Source organism: Drosophila teissieri, chromosome 2L (genome assembly GCF_016746235.2).
Source record: "Drosophila teissieri strain GT53w chromosome 2L, Prin_Dtei_1.1, whole genome shotgun sequence".
In the NCBI taxonomy this organism is placed as follows: Eukaryota; Metazoa; Arthropoda; class Insecta; order Diptera; family Drosophilidae; genus Drosophila; species Drosophila teissieri.
The window spans coordinates 8,296,148-8,317,532 of NC_053029.1; the positions used below are offsets into that span (position 1 = coordinate 8,296,148).

Genomic DNA, 21,385 nt, shown 5'->3' on the forward strand with positions numbered 1-21,385 from the left:
CTATATACACACAGATTATGCATTCAAAATTCTTTTAATTCACTTTCAGCCGGGTTCTTGTTTCCTGTCTATGGTGGGTGATTTCATTCAAAAGGATTTATTTCTTCAATCATTTTCTGTATGCAATGTTTTGCTTTCTGCATTTTCTGCATTGACCGGTCTAAACTTAGTTATTTGCTAGGCAAAAGTTTAATATTAGTTTAGTATCTCACTTGTGTTTTTTAAACTAACTATATTCCTATTGAAACAATCTTATTTCAACGCATCTTTTATATCAAAAGACTCATTTCCTTTCTCATTTGAGATGATGTTAAAGTATTTAAATGTAATCTTTAGTTAAAAAGTGGTTTACGAAATAACAATACACATTTATATACTCTTTTCGCTTCGTAATATAAGAAAATATGTGTTTTTTTTTGCTAACTTGAACAGTATTTAAAGCAACATTTCTCTTATACAATGTAAAGTAATGAATCCATATGTTAATGAGAAAAAAGGTGTAATCGGCGAGCCGAATCCGGGAATACCCTTACACAACAATTAGGCAATTATTTAACGTTTTATCTGAGATTAGCTAAGTAATAAAGATTGAATTTAGAACGACGCACATTCAGACCGGATTTGGCTTTACTGACTAATTGCAATCACATCCCTCACCTCATTGCTTGGGCATGATATCTAGTTAAATCTACATTTCCATCTATTTTCCACCTAGACTTACAACGAGCTTTGGTTTACATAAGAGTCTGAATCAAAATTGTTCGTCATTTTGTTAATCGTTTTGTTAGCACATCAAAAACTATAAGTATTGGACCAAAAATTACCATTGAACCTTATTTAAAGTCAAATATGTTTTGCTACTGTCGTCTTTCCCTATGTTCAGTTTCAGTTTCGTTTTCATTTGGTTAGTTCTCGACCGTCATGCCCAAATATTTACACTTCCCTGCGTTCGGCTTTTTCATTTTTCATTGTTCAGCTTCCATGCATAAATCAATTAACATTTATGGAACTAAATGTCGAAGAGCGACAACTTGACACAGCGACCCCCAAAAAACTACTTACAAGGTCAACCACACAAGCCGCCATCGTGGTGGGTGGAAGTGGGTGGCTCTAAGGATCTGATTCGAATGGCATGGGATGAGTGGGGACAGCAAGGACACGAGTGTCGTCGCCGTTTTAGTTTTCGGCTGCCGTCGCCTTTTGTGTGCGTCTTGTCGACACAGTTTTTGCCCGCCAGTTCATTGAAATGGTGGCAGTCAATGTGTCAGATAAACAAGCCCGCTGACACTTTTGGCCATGATTCAGGTTCTGATCCGGCAAACGGAGCGTGAGAGTCAAGTGTGCGAATTTATAGTTGGCCATGCAATTTTTGCCCCAAGATTTGCACAATAAACACCTTGACGGGACAGGAAAGTGGGAGTGCTTGGGAAATGGAAAGTGGAAAGTGGAAAATGGGTGGGGTGGTGCTCTATCTCTGACTGGCTGCACACAAGTGGTCGCATTTATGTGGACAATATGTTTGCCTTGTATGCGGGCAGCTCCTCTGCTGACCCCCGTCCATTTGCAGACTCACTACTCCTTTGTTTGCAGGACCTTGCCAGGACGTGCCCAGCTGCACACACACGCACGCACACACACACACGCACGCAGACAATCCTACATGCACGCTGCCAATGACAGTTGTCAACATGACAGTTATAAGGACACTGATACAAATGTTACGGATGTTTGTCTTGGCCGGACAAGGAATGTTGTTTGTAGCATGGCGTGAGTAGAGGGCAAAGATTGATTAAAAGTGCTGATAAATGGTTGCAGAGTGTATGCGTCCAGCTTAAAATTAATGCATAATTATCTCAGTGGCGTTGAATTAAATTAGAAAAGTTTACACATGTACAGGCAGTGATCTGAGAACCTATTATACTTATTTCCGCACAATCTTCGCTTTGTAAACTCTGAAATGAGCATTTAAAACTCTTTCTACGCTACGAATTTAAAGGCATTAAAATCTCTTTAATAGTTCTTCTTGAGTGGACGTTGGAAAACACATAGCTAACTAAGCTATTCTTAATTTCTATGACACATGAAGTTAAATCATTCATTATTATTATTATAGAAATAAAGAACTTTGGAATAACTGCAATAGCTGAAATTAATTAAAGTAATAGTTTGAGTGACCAATGGCAATGAAGTTGGGCAAGGGCTTTGGTATGATTGACCTTGGCTTTAAAGTTCCTAAGAATTTGCGTTCCGTTTTAGGCAGATAAAGTTGCATTCAGCCTTTACGATACCACACTGCATTAAACCATTCACACACACTACACATACTCTTCAAATTGTCCAACTTAAATCCTCTTCCTTACTTTTACCGCAGTTTTGGAGCTGTTTTAGGCAGTACTGTCAGAAGTTGGTGAGTCCGTTTTAGTTGCGAAAATCCCATCCAATGTCCGGCAATCAATGCCTGGGACCAATGTAAATCCCGCCGAGACTATCGCCGCTGTCTCCTCCCACGCCGCTGCCCTCGCCGTCCTCCTCCTCGTCATCCTCCACATCGTTATCGAGAAGACCGTCGTCCAGTCCAATGACTTCCGTGCCGTTCTCCTGGCCACTCGGACCATTGTTGATGGTGGTGCCCTCGTAGGTATCGCTGTCGTCCACCAGACAACAGTCCCCGCAGTCGTCCGTCGAGGAGTTGACATCGTCGCTGAGATCGTCCAGCAGCGTCACCTTGGGAGTCCGAAACTCATCCGGACATCCCGCCGAGAGACCGGCGGCGGAGGCAACCGAAATCTTGATGTTGCAGTTCGTGGCGGCGTGGCAGGCGTGGGAGGCGTGGGCGTGTGGAATGGGCTGCTGCAGAGTGGCCACCTGGGACGAGGCCCCGTGAGCGGCCCGGAAACTCAGATTGGGAGTCCGCTGGCCCATGCTGGCGATGCCGGGTGGCATCTGGGTGTGCGTCATGCTCAGCGTGGGCGGCACATTCAGCACCGCTGCCCCGCCGCCCACCTTGTGCTGCGAGTGGGCGTGGCCCGAGTACATCAGCTGGTGCGTGTCCGAGGCCAAATTGTGGGCAGTCAGCTGCAGCGGATGCTGATCCTTGCGTTCTGTCGAGTGGAGAAAGCAGAAGAGATGGCAACTATAAACACTTCAAACACTGCAAAGTATCTGCAGGATGCGGACACGGAAGCGGAAGTGCATTCGAGGACATGTCGCCGATTGGTTTATCGCCTCCACATTGTGCAGGCATCTGTGAGGACTCCTCATTCAAGTGAATGAGCCAGCACTTCGCGTCCCCCATCACTTCCGCTTCCCAATGTCCTGGGCTCTTGCGACTGGGAAAGATGCGGGAGTAGAAGCACGCGGTACCCTGCTCTCAAATGAAAATGTGCATCCATGGGCGCTGTGTGGATGTTTCGTAAAATCCAATTAATTAAATGGAAAAATAAGCTGATTGTCGTATGGAGTATTTGTGGGACTGCTAATGCAGCTTTGCAGTCTAATCAACACTGCACTATAGCTAAGCCCTATTTTAATATCGTTAGTTTTAGGGAGAAATAAAGTAACAACGAATAAAATAGGTTTAAAATATTTTTGATGTCAAAATTTAAGAGGATTTGCAAACTTTAATTTGCAAACATTGCAAGCAACAAATATTTGTTTCTTTTCTTTTTTTTTCTTTGTCCTAAGCTCCTCAACCTAAAACACAGATTCCGTTTTAAGCTAAATTGTGGGACTGAAAAGTTGGACAGTTAATCAAATTTAAAAAAGCCCAGTAAGTGCTTGTTACTAAAATTAATTAAACAGATTACAGAATATTCGCCGATCCCAAGCTCTGCGTACTTCTGGGTGCAGTGGCTTTGCAAGGATGTGAAAACTTTCCGGTGACACCCTGCCCTCGACCTGACAAGCACCATTGTCCTGGCCATACAATGGCTCTCAAACTATGTGTGTGGTTACAAGTGGGTTCAACTGCGCTGGTATCACCTTTTCCGCCTCCAACCACCAACCACCATCCACCATCGCCTCCGCTGCCCCCGCCCAGCAATTATCTGTCCGCAAAACTTTCAACTAACGTGCTCGGGGATGGGGGGAAAACCCCACTGAAGGCGGAGAACTGATGGCAGGACGAGATGGTGAGGAGGCGCGGAGGCGAGGAGGAATCCCATCATCAACTCACCCAGGGGGCCCAGAAGTTTTGGCTGGAGCGGCAGCATGAAGTCGTGGCCAGTCGTCGCCGCCCGCGGCTGGAGGCTCTGCACCGCCGGCACGCTCAAGTAGTCCGCTGCAAAGTCAGAGGAGGCGGCCGGAAAAGCCGGGAAAATGCGTTAGTGCCGTCGGAGCAAACAATGTAACGGTGGCCGAGCCAGGGCCAAAGTTTTCCCCAAAAACAACCGAGAACCGAAAAAAGAAAACAAACACGAAAGCAAGGAAAAATGGCGAAGAAGGAAATGGAAAACCCAAGATGTTGGTAGCTTGGTTTACAAAACTTTAAAAACCACACGCAGCTAAAAATTTCGAATAAAAAAGTTGGCGGCAAGGCGGCGCAAGAAAAAAGTGAAAAGTTGTGAAATCATTTTTAATATATCTATAGATAAATACACTCGCGTAAAATATACAACTTGCGCATTTCCAGCAACAGGCACTTGACAACTTTTAACTATCCATAATGGCAAGAAAAGAAAATTCAATCAACTTTATGCAAACAGAGTTTTGAAGTAAAATAAATTTAAATACATTTGCTTGAAGACAATTTACAAGGCACAGGCAATCAAATAAATACATTTATCGGGCAAGAAATACAACGAATCGCAGAATTGGTTAAAGAAAATTAAGACATTCCGTACATATACCTTTTCAAAAGCAACACCATTAAGTGAACCAATAGAAAATCCTTCAAAGGAGCGTCTCTTCAGACCAACTTTTAACCATAATTGACAGTCGTTGAGAAGTTGTTACCGTGGAAATTGGTTTACTCTTGCACTTTGTATTTGAGCTGGTGCAACAAATTTAAATATTAAAATTAATTTGCCCGTACTCCCATGGCACTTGTCGGTGCGAGGAACAAAATGAATTTTCAGCAAGTGAGGCTCGTTGAGGAATGGGTTGGGATTTTTTCGCAGACACAGATGCCTTCAGGTGAGTGGGTCTGCCTTAATTGAAATTCCTGGCCAATTCCTGGCCGCTGGCATTCACTCCTGGCCACTCACCCACTGTGGCCATAAATTGCTCAAGCTCCTTCTGTACTCCTTCTGTACAGAACACGGGTGTGTTTCTGGTAAATGACCACTAGAGGAGCGCAGAAGTAGGAGCACCACTTGGCCTGCTAATGATTTAGTTGCTATTTTTGTGCCCTGCAATTTGCATCCGAAAGCGGGTAGCAAATGCATTGCCCCCTCGAGTTTCCGCACCTCGGCATAATGCAAAGCAGCTTAGGGAGGTAAACAGGAGCCGTGTCAAATGTCACCGCTTCTGCATTTCCGGCCAACTGAGAAATTTCATTTGCCCCGGAACTCGGAACGTGCCAAAGTGTGCAACTCTTTTTCTCATTGCCTCCTTTTTTTAGCGGAAAAATGGGGCCAGCTGCTTTTCCAAGCGGCTTATAAAATGTCTCGCTACGTGTGAACTGCCCTACAACAGCAAAACAGCAGCCGCAAAACAACAAAGAAAACAATTAATAAATAAGCATCTTAAAAACATTTTTTGACTGACACTAAAAGGTTCTATATATAGAGTGCGAATTCCTTCGGCCATAGTTAATATATAGAGGTATTGTTATATTAAAAGCTGTATTTATATATCTTTAAAAATTAATATATAGTAAAGCCTTTTTACTTGTGAAAATGTCTTACTACGAATATAATTTAATAGTATTTATTTAATTAAAATGTAATATATAGTGAAGCCTTCTTACTTCTGAGAATGTCTTACTACGAATATAATTTAATAGTATTTATTTAATTCAAATTTAATATATAGTAGAGCCTTCTTACTTCTGAGAATGGCTTACTACGAATATAATTTAATATTTAATTTATTTATTTAATTAAATGTAATTAGTCAATGAAATTGAAGCAGTAAAGTTTCTAGTGTAGAGCAATCAAATGCCCATCATATTAAAGTTTGACTTCTGACCCTTTCCATGTATAACTACAACTTAAAACTTTCATCTCCTTTTCGAATTAGCATTTATGGTTCCTTTTTCTTTTAACACTTTCTGCGGAAAACCCCTGCCCTTTTGTCCTGCGTTCTCAACATCCGAGTAAGTTCAACTAAGCAACTTTCAACTTTTGGACTAAAATTCTTTATTCTTTCTCTTTGCACAACCTCACAACTGGCTGAAGAAATTAATCGCCTTGAGAGCCCCAACTGCCTTCCGTTTTCCCATTTGAGTGGGTCCTTATTTTTCCTGGACAAAGGAAAAAAGAAAAGTCGAGATTTGAGCTTGCACACTTGAGCTCTTGTGGCTTTAATTAAAATGCACATCATGCTGGAATTTTCTTGAACCGGTTCCTTTCATTATACATTTTCATTTTTCGACAGGTTTTTTACTTCTCATATTTTTACACTTTTTATTCAATTTTTTACGTTTATGAGTCGGGGGCTATTTTCCAGCACTTTGGCGGACTGGCGAGCAAATGGAAAAAGTTTTTCAATTTGTTTGACGATAAATGAACTTTATTTCTATATATGTTCGAGTGCCTTTCAGTGTGGGCGATAGCATATAGAGTGTTTGCGCCGGTTTGGCCTTTTTGAAATATGACATAAAAAGGATTTTCGCCTAGCATAATAAAACTGTAATTAAAGTTAAATGCCGAATATAAAAAGAATTTGCGAAAAGCTTTTAATATGCAAATAAACATAAAAAAGTTGTTCCTTTGCCCGTTTTGTGTTTGTTGCCACCTCTTTTATTGACTGACTCTCGCAGTGACAAAGTTATAGCATTCGGGTGAAATTTATAGCATGCGATAAATTTGAACAAGCTGAGGGGCAATGACATCAAGCAGATGATTCCCCATCCAAAGGACTAATTGTTGCAGAGCCATAAGAACATCCTACACGGACTATAAAAGAAAAGTACACCGAGGGTTTTATTTCGAAGATATTATTCAATTGAATTGCTTAAATAATAATAAAGTCTGCCTTTATTAACCATTTATTCACAGTGTCTTATTAAAATTAAAGTTACTTAAAATGATATCAAAAAGAAATATTTTAGTAGCTCTGTTGATGAAGTGCTTTTGAGAAAATATACATTCCATCTGCATTACGAAATATTTGTTGTATTTTTACATATTAATGGACTTAAGTAGAGATAAACAGTAGAGATAAAATAAATACTGGTGCATATTTTTCTCAGTGCTTTCACAGGCGTATAAGGAGATTTTCTGCAAATGGTTAACAAACATTTGTGCACGTGCAGCATGCCAAGACAAAGAAGGGGCGGTGGGTGGAGAAAGTAGAAGGTAGAAAGTAGGGGGATGTACAGATAGACAGATAGACGGATAGACAGAGGGGCACAAGACGGGACAACACTTACAACTGATGAACGAGGGACCGGCGGGGGCGGCTGCGGCGGCTGTGGCAACGGCTGCTGAGGCAGCTGAGCCCGTAAGCGATGCCGATGACGTCATCGCCGCCGATGACGCTGGCCCAAGGCCGTGGGCGTGGGCATGGCCATGGGCGTGGCCGTGACTGTGGGCGGGCGGGGGCGTGGGCTGGAGCATAGGCACTTGGTAGGTCAACGCCGACAGCGGCGTCGGATCCGCCTCATTCATCGCCATCGCCATCGTGGTCGTGGTCGTCGTCCTGTGCGCAGGATGCAGGCCAATGACATTGACGCCGTTCACGTTCGCGGTGCCTGGATTTCCGACCGGCGCGGCGGACGGATGCATTTGCATTCGGATACACATATACAACACACGCATTCGATTACATGTTGTTACACCAACACACACAAAATGTAACAGTTACAAATACATTTGACAAACATTAAGGAACGAAAAAGGGAAAAAGGGATAAATTCGTTTTAGAACCATATGCAGCAACATCAATTTCGAATAAAGGGCTTGGAGGCAGCCAAAAATATAATTTTAATCACAAAAGAATTTCGTAAAGTCCCCAAAAACAAAGGGTTTTTATTAATGCAAAATCATTTCGAATGGGTATATACTCGTAAGGCACAATTTATTAAGCAAGATTAAAGTAATTATACAAAATTGTAATTCAAACAAAGGTTCAAGCGTAAATACATTTAAAATTCGTTGAAATCTGCGACACGGTGTAAAATTAGAAACAGCATGGATAAGTTAAGATGATTGAAATACTCAAATTATTCACTTTTGTCTTGATATCTTTCAGCAGGAAGCTAAGCTCATGTATAAGTATATACAATGTAGTATGTTTTTGTTCATCTTTAGTAAAATGTTTAACTAGTATTTGCTACTATTTTCCCCGGAGGCTTGTCCCTACAAAGACCATAAATAGTGAGGATAATCTCAAGTCAACAATAATGAACTTAACCAAGAACGGGCCAATATCCACTAGCTGGCATTGTGGGCATTAGGCAAAACCGAAGCGATTATAAATCCTCATGCGACGACATTAAATTTATAACCCTTGGTGAGTCCGAAATTTGCTGTGCAATTGCAGCTGCTGGGTGCTGAGGATAATGGGAAGTCATGTCCCCGCTCGAGTGCATATATCCACTTAAGTCCTTCGGCCCCCGGGGTCTGCAACCTCAGCAGCCTCAGCAGCATCCAAGCCACTCGCATGTGGCGAAAGTCCTGCCTTCAATGCTTTTGAATAATCAGTAAAATGGAAATTTACCACATGAAAGTCCCCAGTGGCGTGGGAGGGGGCAGTTTGGGGGGGTCGGCAGCGCCCCGGGGAATGCTAAATGCTAAATGCTAAATAACAGCTGACTCGCCCAGTGAAGGGTGCATAAATAATAAAATAATTAAACAAGAAATTGAATGAAATTAATTCTGGCCCCAGCAGCGAGAGGAAAAGCAAACCAGAAGCGGGTATCCCTGTTTGTGTGTGTGTGAGTATCTGTGTTATGTACGAGTATGCGGCGTGTGTGTGTGTGTGTGTAGCACTGCGGCTGCTCTAAATATCTGCAGGCCGAAAAAGCAACAAAACAGAAAATTATATTGAATACGATTTTAAAGTGACAGCAGGAGGAAGAAGAGTGATGGAAAGTCGAAAACTCCGACCGCATTGATACCCTGTACTCGCCGCAATTAATCTTATTTTAAGTTATATTATATATTACTTAAACGGAATGAGTCTCTCTTTCAGAATAAAAAGAATACTCTTTATTGGATATAACCAATTTAATGTTTCAAAAATAATTTATTCGTTTATAATTAATCAAAATTTGTTTGTTGTAGTAAAAATAATTTGTTGTAGTAATAATATTTATTGTAGTAATAATATTTATTAATTAATTAATTAACATTTTTAACCATTTCAGTTTTGGCGAGTAGCGGGTATGGAAAAAGCAGGTTGCAGTACTCACCGATTTTGGCACCGCCAAACGCGTCCTTGAACATGGGCGCCCCTGCCGCAGGATGACCCACCGCATGGCCACCGAGTCCCGCCCCTCCGGCGCCCACTGGACCCACGCCACCGTGGGTCACCAGTCCCGGTCCAGTGGGCGGCGTCTGCTTGATGGCGTTCGTCCTTCCGCGATGCGGAGCAGTTGGCTCCCTCTTGCGGCGCGGCTGCTCTACGGGCAGGACACGTCGTCGCTTCTTGGGCAGCTTGGAGCGAGCCTGGAAAATGGGGAGGCAAAGCCAAGTTAGTAAATAGAGGCAACCCGCTGGCTGGAGGCTAGCAAACCTGTGTGTGGGAGTAGAACATGGAGAAGTTGCTAACGATGACGGGCACGGGCAGGGCGATGGTCAGCACACCGGCCAGCGCACAGAGGGCGCCCACGAACATGCCCGGATAGGTCTTGGGCGCCACATCGCCATAGCCCACGGTGGTCATGGTCACAATGGCCCACCACAGCCCCAGAGGTATGCTCTTGAACTGGTTGTCCGGATTGTCCTGAAGCGATATATATCATACTTCTTATTGTAGCCACCACTTTGTAGTGCCAAAAATCAATTATTAACAAAGAAAACCTTTACATTTTCCTTGTTATTTATTAGCTTGTGGGAAGCTGCTGTTTTATTAGAATGCATATATTATTAATTTCAAGATTGAGTGATTGAACTACTTCCCACTTCCTTAGGTAATAATAAGAATTTAATTAAACCTCACCTGCAACTTCTCCGCATAGTAGGCCAAACTGGCGAAGAACACAATGCCCAGGACGAGGAAGAATACCAGCAGAGTCAGCTCCTTGGCCGAAGCCTTGAACGTGTGGATGAGGATTCTCAGGCCCGGCGAGTGACGGGTCAGCTTGAACAGCCGCATAATCCTGACGATGGAGAAGGCCTCCAGGAGACCCGTATATTCACCCATGCGCTGCATTACGTCCGTGTAAAAGCTCAGAGTGGCCGTGAAATCAATGATATTCACCGGAGATTTGATGAACTGCCACAAATTAGGCGAGACCTGAAGCAGATATAAATATTTTTTAGTATCTTCCATTAGGAAATTCCAGTCTTACAGTTTCCAAGTAAGTAAATTGTACTGGAAAAACTACAATCTTGTTTTGGCGTTCACTCACAATCAGCCTGATGATGACCTCGATGAAGAACCAGACGTTGCAGACCAGCTCCACGTAGAAGAAGGCCTCGTGCGGCTGACCATAGGTCTCAATCCAGCCGTGTTTTCTCCGCCCATTGTGGCCCAATATCTTCTCCTCGATGAACTCGTTCAGGGTGCTGCCGTTGATATTCCGTTTCAGTCGCTGCCGCTGGCCGCCCTTGATGGTGGCGATGGGCGTGGCCTGGCCCGGAGCGGTAAAGTTGCCGCTGCTGTAGCTCGTGTAGTTCGTGACACGAAAGGTGGGTCCGATGCTGCCGCTGGGCGGCGTGATGCTGTGCTGATGGTACTGATGGGTGCTCTGCGGTGGCTCTCCCATGGGATCGTGGCCGTGGGGCGGACCACCCGCTCCTGGGCCGTGGGCATCGTGGGCACCGGAGGGCAGATCGACACGAAAGCCGGGATGGGTCTTCAGGCAGAATGATATCACAGAAACAAATATAAAGAAAACCGACATGCCAGCAACGATCTGTAAGCAAATATCATTAGTAATTAGATTGGTGAATGGGATGAGGATTATTTGGGATGAGGACCCACCTTGGCACCCGTGGAGCTGGAGGGCTCATCGAACATGGCCCAGATCTTGGGTTTTATACGCTGCCAGCAGTTAAGCTCGCCGTTGCTCAGTGCCTCCTCAAAGCCAAATAGACGGGCTATCTGCTCCTCCGTGGGCTTCTCATTTTCAATATCTAGCTTATCTAATATGGCTAAGGTGTTCTAGGGAAGATTTTCCAATCGAGTATTTCAAGATTTAATCACTGGATTGAATCGTGTTTGTACTTACTTGCGTATCGCGATGTATGCTATATGTTGACCAACAGCATGGTTCTACCTGATTTGAGTCGAGTCCCCAGAACTCCAGTTCCTCCTCGAAAAGCGGACCACACACGTCGGTTGGATAGTGCAGTTTTCCAGTTCTAGAACAAGAAATAACTCAATTAAAACAGCATGCTTGCGTTATATTTACCTACTCCCTATTTGTAACAGATTTTTGGTCAAGAAGCTGGATCATAAATTGAATAAACTGAGCAGCAAGTGGTACGCAAACTGCAAAAGTCTTCGTTCTCAAATTATTCAAACTGAAGATGCCTCGTTTGCATAGAATCTCATTAAGACACAGCAATTATGGCATAAATAACCTTTGACTAAATGCTTTCTCCATCAAGGATTCCCATTTTCGACTCTCTCGACCCGACCGGTCAAAACAAATTCATGGACTTTGCCAAGCATGCAGAGGGATTAGACATCAGACCGAATAATATTATGGCCAAAACGGCACGTCTGCAAATGTGGCTGCAAATTGCGCAACTGAAAGTCTGTGATGGTAGATGGTAGCTTGTACTCGTAGAGGGATATCACTTGTATATGCATGTGTGGCAAATGTGTGGATATGCATTGCATGCACCTGGTAAAAAGAAGAAACCGACATGGCCATTCCACACACACCACCTCTTGACCCCCTTCTCCAACAGTTGGCATATTCATAATGCTGCCTTGGCCATTGTTCCATTCTCTCTTGGCCAACAACAATTTGTGATGCTTTCACTGCCCTACGTGTGCCTGTGTGTGTGTGGGTGTGTGTGTGTATGTAAGTGTGTGCTCAAATTGCAGTAAATGGCTGCGAGGGAGTTTTTAAAAAAATATGGGGAGGAATCGTCCTTGTCCACAGTTGTTGGCCAACTTGTAATGCCATATCAGCTGCCGGACAGTCGCCGCGTGCGGGGGCGAGTCCTTGCCTGGTTTTATTTTTGGATGATATCTTCACTTACCACCCATACCACCCCCTCACACACACATACTCACACACACACGTGCGGCCATCCTGACAATCCTTTTTCCGTCATGGTTCCCAACATATTTGGTGCAACTTTTTCATCTCTTGTGCTGACCGAGCTTTTCTGCTGCTTAAAATAATTTTCCACCATGAATTCCTCAACAAAAATATTATTAAGTAAAGGAAAATAAGAGAATACTTGGCTATGCTACCCTCATGTCGCTGGACTTTATAATCGCGGATTTTATTTATCGATCCTGAGCTAGTTCCGTTTCGGACAATAGGTCCCAAATGGCTGACAACCTGAATTTTAAAGCCTTGTAAAGTATTAATCAATAACCGAGTCGAAGTGAGCGGTATTTCATATTCGCATCCATACCCATTTTCTGGCTCCCTCCCCACCTTTAATCTTTTTAATCGCGCTGCAGTCATTGTCATGGCTTTTCGATAGATCCCTTCACGTACGACCACGTGGATTGGTAATTGGTTTTCCCCATAAGGCCCGCAATTCGGTCAACTTTTTATGCCGCTTTCCCGCCATTTATTTATTTTTCACGTCCTCAAATTACGTTTCGCTGAAATCACTCCCATTCTCTGTTAATCCTCCACCTGTGCATTTCTTCGCCGTTTTCCTTTATCAAGTGCGCATAACAAATATTACGCATACGCAGCGTGCAACCGGTGCAATCAATATTTATAGCTGACCTCAACGAGCTCGTGAGCCGATCAGGCGAAAAAAGAGTCTCCGCGTTTAAATGCGCATAAATAATTAAGTCGATTGGTTAACTGCATGGGGAATCGACTGTAGATATGGAAAATTTACGAAAAAGGCTTATTTTTCAAACATTTTTACACACAAACTAATAATTCCAAAGAAATTACATAAGTCCCTAAGCAAAATTCAAATAAATGTATATTATTAGAAATGAATTATTAAAATTTAAAAAACCATAAAAAAAAATACGATTTTTCCTTTAAGGAATTTTTTCATTACGTAACCAATGACATAACAATTTCAACCCGCATTTTGCTTTGTTTACTGCATTTTTTCTTTGTCTACAGCTTATCTATACAGCTTATCTATATAAAATTATTTCATACAAAGTGTCTGGAGCATTTGGTGCGTGCATAATTTGATTATACATATATACCCCAAGGAGGGTGGGTTCTTTCCGAAGGACCCCTAGCTGTAACCACACCCCCTGGAGGGACTCAGTTTCATTTCCAATCAACGCAGGATGTTGCAGTGTTTTTCCTTCTGCTGCCCTTCTTTGACACCATTTTCCTGGCCGTCGGTGCCTGGTTAATTGAGTTGGAAAACTGTTTGGCCAAAGCCCCTCGAGCCATGGGTGTTCGGAAAAATGGGGTAACGAACGTTCCTGCCCAATCAATGGAGATGAAAGACCATGGCTTGCTGACAGCGTTGTTTTATGCGAAAACAACTCATTCTGCAGATGCAGCTTCAGGTGCGGATGGGTGTGTGATGAGCGAAACAAACTTTCATTAATTTTAAACAACTTAAGTCATCGCAACGGGCCAACGGACAACACCTCAACTCAGCTCAACTCAACTCAGTTCAGCTCAGCTCACGGCAAAGATAAATGAGCTCGCTAATGACCCCGAAAAACGCTGGATAAACTTTGCAGCTGAAAAACTTTAGATTAATGGCCGAGGCAAGTTTGCTTTGCTGCGACGAAAACAATTAAAATATTAGTTTGTTTATTCATCAAGCCATCTATAACGATAACTGACTCTCGCCTGATATGCTTTCCCATTAATCAGGCCAATTATTGCCGAGCAGAGCAAAAATTGAAATGCCAAAGGTAGCTGCTCAAGAGCAGCTTAGTTAGAAGTTTTCCCAGGATGGAGACTGTCCCATGCGACTGAACTAAATGGGGTAATTACCATGCTCAAGTCTGCCCTGTCCACATTCACATTCACAGTCACTGCACGTCGGAACGAGCTAAAAGCTGCCTAATTAGACCGTCTCAGCACTTGGACACTCACCTGTAATAGTTGAGGATTTGGGTGAAGACCCCGGGGTGGCGATCGAAAAAGTATTCATTGAGCACCGGATCGTAGTTGGCCAGGGCTTCGGTCAGTCGGGATAGACGTGTTGCGGGGATTTTCTTGAGCGTTGCCTTGTAGGTTTCATATCTGCAATAAAAGCCATAATTGCTGTTTACCAAATTATCTGATAAGTTTGCGTTCATGTGATTACACCCTCCCAGCTTACGGGTTAATAACTTAACAAATTACTCATGCCATAACTATCCAGCGACCGCTTGACCCTTCTGTTGCCATTATATCGAGCCATAAAACCTGATTCCCTCAAAAAGTTAGCGATAAAAAAAGGTGGGGCACTGCCGAGGGAAGGGAAAGGAAGGGAAAGGAAGGGAAAGGGTGAAGTGTAAGCAAAGTGTAAGCAAAGTCCAGCCATAAGCCATTTGCATACATTTCGCTTATATTTTCCATGGCTCTACGCGGATCTTCCCTTTTTTTCCTCTCCGCCCGTTTACATTGTGTGCCAAAAGCATAAAGCATTAGGGTTGTTGGTTGTGGTTATGGTTCTGGTTTGGTTCTGGCCATGGTCCTAAGTGGGTCACGTAGAGTTTGGTCTAGGATTTCCTTTGTTTGATTTGACCTTTGACAGAGATCATTACAGCGCAAAATTGATGGATTTCCCCCTTATCCTGTTTGACGTTTCTGGATTTTAGCTGACCAAACAAAAGTCAATTTATTACTTATGATTTGAATATTCCAATGCTTGGGTGTGGGTCAAACGCTTTTAGTGCTTCACTTTGTTGATTCTGCGTAAATAACTGCTTTGTATAGGCTTAAGTTAAAATTCCTATGTTTTGTATATCAAATGTCCTTCTTAAGTTGCCTTTCTTAAGCCACAGCAATGAAATGTATTTAATTAATATCCATTTCTTTGAAAACAGTGGAAAAGCTTAAATGTATTTGCTTGAAAACAGTGGAAAAGCTTAAGCTAAGCTTCTCGTTTGGGAATAAGATTAATTCCTACTCATTTATAACTCGAAATCAAAAAAATGTTCTTGGTACATTTCCCTGTGGCCAGTTCACTTTCATTTCCCAGGAAACACACACCAATATTACGCGTGTTAATTATATTCCCACCTCGCTCTACACACGGGTATCACACACTACCAAAGTACCACAGACACAAGCCAAACTTAATTTGCGTAATCATCCATAAAATTGTGCAAGCACAAGGAGCGACATCGACTCCCACCAGGCGTAATTAAATTCAATTGAAAGTAATTTCCAGCAAATTGTTGTAAATTTCATTTTCGCATTTATAACCCACACACACCCGATGCTCGGCCATCAATGATGGCATTTAAGTGCGTGTCCTGAGCGGCGCTGTCCGCCGAATGCAATTTATTTTTTACGCCAAACTGTTTACTCTCGGTTATTAAATATTTCATGCAGCCGAGGACAGCAACCGCAGCGACAGCAGAATCATCAATAACCGGCTGCGTCGCATAACAATTGCCATTAAAGTTTATTCGGCCGATTCGGCGATGGTAATTGGCCCCTTCGGTGGGAAAATCGATGGGAATGGAACCGGGATCCGGGAGCCGGGGAGTCGAGCAAATGTTTACTCAGCCTCCATTTCAGATGCATGTGTTTTTCGGACGATGCAGAGGGGTTCATTGTATTGAATTAGTTTTCCGGCTGTGATTGGTTTCGTTCGCCTGTTTTGGGCCAACGATGCGTATGCGTGATTCTCGTGACAGCCAACGCCGAGCTTTCAATTTACGAGTGAAATAAATTTCGAAAGATTTTGACAAATTGGCCTAAATCGCATTTAATGAATTATGTTGAAATAAATTTCGTCCTCTTTTCGCTCATCAATTTTGTGCTTGTAATACGGCTGACAGCCGAAAAGTATGCCAAAACCATTTTTATTACGATTTCGGACATTTCACTAATGCATTACTTAATTCTATAACTTTTGCGCAAATAAAGACCCTTCATTCATAGTACTATACCAAGTTAAATAATAATACATTATTTATAATTTAATTGCTAGTTAACAGCATTCTGCTTTATAAATTATATAACATATTTGTGAATACCAATTCTAAAGCTCATTGATTGATTAGCCTGATAAGATTTTAGATGTTTATATTTCACATGCTTTCAAATTCGTTTCCTTTCGTCTTGAAATTCTAACAAATTGCAAGTCATTCCAAACGCAAAACAAAGTTCTGGAATATTTTTCTTTTAAGCGAAATCGTATGATAATTTATACCGTGGAGGTCTGCCAAATACTATATACAAATGTATCTATAGCTCCAAAACGTACCAAAGAGTATCGCAACGAGATAAACACTATTATAATAACCCCACCCACATCTCCCCACATGCAAATGCAATTTTATTTAAGTACTTTTGGTTTTCATAATAATATTGATTTTGCCAATACCAACAGTTTATTAATTGTTTTATTATTATTATTTATAACTCGGTGGAATTTATTTTCGGTTATAAAGCCAGCTGTGTATATCAGTTCAAACAGTTGTGTATATCAGTTCAAACAGTTGGGTCACATAGGTTTTAAAAATTAAAAATTAAAAAACAAAATAACTTTTCGGTCTAAATTTCCAAATTCTTCAGTATTCTGCTCCTATCAGGCGAAGATCTTAGAGATAGGACTGCAGCTAGCTATTTCTGGCTATGTTCTTGTGACAGCACTGGCGGCGTGGCGCGATTTCCCCTCTAGACTTGAAGTAGTCCTACGTAGTTTTCGCGAGCGGCAAAGCTACGAAACCGATTCAGTTGCGCGACGACCGCTGAGCAATTAAGACGCAGTTCTAGTTTTGCGTTCTTCGATACTCTCCCCCTCTCGCTCTTCAGTCCGGAAAAGTACCAAAAGATCTGTTCAAAATGCTGCGCGTTTTGAAGACCGGTGCCCTGCTGCGCTCCCAAACGAAGAACTTCGCAGCAGCTGTTGCGAACTACTCCTCCCTCCCGGAGCCGCAGACTCAGCCCGACATCCTCTACACAGGGGTAAGTCCTAACCCAACTCCAGAAAGAATGAAAAGTGAAAAGCACTACAATCAGAGAACTGCAGCAAGCCACCGGCACCCTAAGTGCACCCGGTAAACACCGGGTATTTCAGCACCCGGGTGTTTGTAGACACTCTATTTTCAGCAAAGACAATCACCCGGGTGTTTTGCCACCCGGGTGTCTTTTGCTACTTGCACAAAAACACCCGGGTGTCTGCTGTGCAACAAAGTTTAGGGTGAGTGACGCGCAAGCAACGATCGGCCGCAGGTACTTTTCTGTATGCATAAAATTTGTATGGGTGGAAGCGAGACGGTCTAAGAAATGAAGGGTGAAAGGGAACACCCAAGAAAAAGGTCGGGCACATGTTTTTGCGTTTTGATGTATCTAATGTCTTAACAAAAAACAATCTTATATATTATTTAATATAATTTGATCTATTATTAACACTATTCTATTTATATTTTTTTCGCTTGTTTTTTTTTATTATACAACTGTATTTATTATAAAATTTTTTTTATTATTATTTTAAAATTATACATTTATAAAGTTAAATATGGGAAGCCGATATTAAAAATTTTAACAAAGCAAATAATATAATATATAAAAAAGAAAAGTGTTTTTCGTGTTGTTAAAATTTCTGTAAAAAGAATGCAAAACAAGAGAGAACGCTATAGTCGAGTTCCCCGACTATCTGATACCCGTTACTCAGATGGTGAAAGTGCGCAGGACACACAACACTCACAGTTTTTGCGGTTTGTGGGCGTTAAAGTGGGCGTGAAAAAAAGTTTTTTGGCAAATCGATAGAATTTTACAAGACTAATACAAAAATGAAAAAATATCAAAACATTTTTCAAAAGTGTGTGTGTGGCAGCTTTTGGCGGTTTGTGCGCGTGGCAAATATTTTTTTGGCAAACCGATAGAAATTAAGGAGACTAACACAAAAATGAAAAAATATCGAAACATTTTTCAAAAGTGTGGGCGTGGCAGTTTTAGGCGGTTTGTGGCCGTTAGAGTGGGCGTGGCAACATGAATCGACAAACTTGCGCTGCGTCTATGTCTCTGGAGTCGGCATGCTGAATCTCAACTTTGTAGCTTTTGTAGTTCCTGAGATCTCGACGTTCATACGGACGGACAGACGGACAGACGGACAGACGGACAGACGGACGGACAGACGGACATGGCCAGATCGACTCGGCTATTGATCCTGATCAAGAATATATATACTTTATATGGTCGGAAACGCTTCCTTCTGCCTGTTACATACTTTTCAACGAATCTAGTATACCCTTTTACTCTACGAGTAACGGGTATAAAAAGGAGGCTATCTTCAGATTTTGGGTATAATATATTTCGTTTTTCAGGAATTATGCACGAAACGATGTAAAATACAAATGAATTCAATATAGCAGATTGCCGATGTGATATGGCACTAAATGAAGTTGTTAACCATTTATTGCAGGTGTTCATCAACAACGAGTGGCACAAGAGCAAGTCGTCCAAAACATTCGAAACCATCAACCCCACCACAGAGCAGGCCATCGCCGAAATCCAGTGTGGTGATAAGGACGATATCGATCTTGCCGTCCAGGCTGCCCGCAATGCATTCAAGTGAGTGTGAGATTCGGTCATAAATATTATATATTGTGTGTACTAATGAGCACTTCATAATCAACTACCAGATTGGGATCCCCATGGCGTCGCATGGATGCCTCGGAGCGGGGTCGCCTCCTCTACCGCCTGGCTGATCTCATGGAGCGCGATCAGGTTTATCTTGCCGTAAGTATCAAGGACTACATGGCCAGATATGAGTATTCAAGGCCTTTAATGATATCTTTGGAAGATTAGATTTAATATAGTTTATATATACTTATATTTTCAATTCAATTTCAGAGTCTGGAGACCCTCGACAACGGCAAGCCCTACAGCATGTCCTACAACGTGGATCTCCCGCTTTCCATCAAGAACCTGCGCTACTTCGCTGGATGGGCGGACAAGAACCATGGCCAGACCATTCCCATGGACGGAGAATTCTTCACTTACACCCGCCACGAGCCCGTGGGCGTGTGCGGCCAGATCATTCCCTGGAACTTCCCCATCCTGATGATGGCCTGGAAACTGGGTCCCGCTCTGGCCACCGGCAACACCATTGTGCTGAAGCCCGCCGAGCAGACCAGCTTGACTGCCCTGTACATTGCCCAGTTGGTGAAGGAGGCTGGCTTCCCGGAGGGTGTGGTCAATGTGGTCCCCGGATTTGGAGGTACTGGCGCTGCCTTGGCTAACCACTGCGATGTGGATAAGGTGGCCTTCACCGGTTCCACCGATGTGGGCAAGCTTATCCAGCTCGCATCCGGAAATACCAACCTGAAGCGCGTGACACTGGAGTTGGGAGGCAAGTCGCCCAACATTATTCTGGCTGACACCGATCTGGACTACGCCGTCGAGACGGCCCACTTTGGCCTGTTCTTTAACATGGGCCAGTGCTGCTGTGCGGGATCTCGTACCTTCGTGGAGGACAAGATCTACGATGAGTTTGTGGAGCGCAGTGCGGAGCGGGCTAAGAAGCGCACCGTGGGCAATCCCTTCGATCAGAACACTGAGCAGGGTCCTCAGGTGAACGAGGAGCAGATGGAGAAGATCCTCGGAATGATCAAAACAGGCAAGAAGCAGGGCGCCAAGTTGGTCGCCGGTGGCAGTCGCCAAGATGATCTGCCCGGCTACTTCATCCAGCCCACGGTGTTTGCCGATGTCCAGGATGACATGACCATTGCCAGGGAGGAGATCTTTGGACCGGTCCAGCAGCTGATCCGCTTCAAGAAGCTGGATGAGGTCATCGAGCGGGCCAACAACTCCGAGTACGGATTGGCCGCCGCCGTCTTCACCAAGGATCTGGACAAGGCCAACTACATTGTGGGTGGCCTGCGTGCCGGTATGGTGTGGGTGAACACCTACAACGTCCTCCCCGCCCAGGCTCCATTCGGTGGCTACAAAATGTCCGGCCATGGACGTGAGAACGGAGAGTACGCTCTGTCCAACTACACGGAGGTCAAGAGCGTCATCGTCAAGGTGGCCCAGAAGAACTCCTAAGAAGGACCAGACAGCCATTATAGTTTATTCGGCCGATTCGGCGATGGTAATTGGCCCCTTCGGTGGGAAAATCGATGGGAATGGAACCGGGAGCAAATGTTTACTCAGCCTCCATTTCAGATGCATGTGTTTTTCGGACGATGCAGAGGGGTTCATTGTATTGAATTAGTTTTCCGGCTGTGATTGGTTTCGTTCGCCTGTTTTGGGCCAACGATGCGTATGCGTGATTCTCTGGACATCCAACGCTGATCTTTCAATTTACGAGTGAAATAAATTTCGAAAGATTTTGACAAATTGGCCTAAATCGCATTTAATGAATTATGTTGAAATAAATTTCGTCCTCTTTTCGCTCATCAATTTTGTGCTTGTAATACGGCTGACAGCCGAAAAGTATGCCAAAGCCATTTTATTATGCGACTGCTCAAGGGGAAGGGATAAAATGCTCAGCAGTCAGCTAAATAATGAAGTGAAACAGCCAGCCGCATAATAAAAATCACAGTAACGATGTATAAAATCACACGATTTCGGACATTTCACTAATGCATTACTTAATTCAATAACTTTTGCGCAAATAAAGGCCCTTCATTCATAGTACTATACCAAATTAAATAATAATACATTATTTATAATTGAATTGCTCGTTAACAGCATTCTGCTTTATAAATTATATAACATAATTGTGAATACCAATTCTAAAGCTCATTGATTGATTAGCCTGATAAGATTTTAGATGTTTATATTTCACATGGTTTCAAATTCGTTTCCTCTCGT

At 43.0% G+C, this 21,385-nt stretch overlaps 2 protein-coding genes across 3 annotated transcripts in view; one reads left to right on the forward strand and one right to left on the reverse strand.

Moving 5' to 3' along the window:
* Positions 1-2,451: 2,451 nt before the first annotated feature.
* The window catches only part of LOC122611923 (potassium voltage-gated channel protein Shaw-like), a 35,920-nt gene continuing 16,986 nt past the window's right edge, over positions 2,452-21,385 (reverse strand). The window contains exons 2-11 of one of the 2 annotated variants that reach the window (XM_043785342.1): positions 14,498-14,647; positions 11,501-11,633; positions 11,254-11,433; positions 10,679-11,185; positions 10,267-10,563; positions 9,841-10,050; positions 9,518-9,773; positions 7,535-7,855; positions 4,175-4,279; positions 2,452-3,101 (exon numbers count right to left, since the gene is read on the reverse strand). In XM_043785342.1, the coding sequence (XP_043641277.1) occupies positions 2,452-3,101; positions 4,175-4,279; positions 7,535-7,855; positions 9,518-9,773; positions 9,841-10,050; positions 10,267-10,563; positions 10,679-11,185; positions 11,254-11,433; positions 11,501-11,633; positions 14,498-14,647 (2,809 nt within the window). The remainder of the gene's footprint in view (positions 3,102-4,174; positions 4,280-7,534; positions 7,856-9,517; positions 9,774-9,840; positions 10,051-10,266; positions 10,564-10,678; positions 11,186-11,253; positions 11,434-11,500; positions 11,634-14,497; positions 14,648-21,385) is intronic. The other variant, XM_043785343.1, reaches the window with a different exon arrangement.
* LOC122611925 (aldehyde dehydrogenase, mitochondrial-like) lies at positions 17,047-20,971 on the forward strand. Its single transcript, XM_043785345.1, has 4 exons — positions 17,047-17,530; positions 18,990-19,138; positions 19,210-19,306; positions 19,421-20,971. Exons 1-4 carry the CDS (start codon positions 17,408-17,410, stop codon positions 20,612-20,614), a joined length of 1,563 nt encoding a protein of 520 aa, XP_043641280.1. The 5' UTR covers positions 17,047-17,407; the 3' UTR covers positions 20,615-20,971.

What these genes read in the sequence shown, in the direction of transcription:
- LOC122611925 (XM_043785345.1), top strand. Translation starts at nt 17,408, where the DNA reads ATGCTGCGCGTTTTGAAGACCGGTGCCCTGCTGCGCTCCCAAACGAAG. An exon ending in CCGACATCCTCTACACAGGG is followed by an intron (nt 17,531 to 18,989) that starts GTAAGTCCTAAC and finishes CATTTATTGCAG; the next exon opens with GTGTTCATCAACAACGAGTG. An exon ending in GCGATCAGGTTTATCTTGCC is followed by an intron (nt 19,307 to 19,420) that starts GTAAGTATCAAG and finishes ATTCAATTTCAG; the next exon opens with AGTCTGGAGACCCTCGACAA.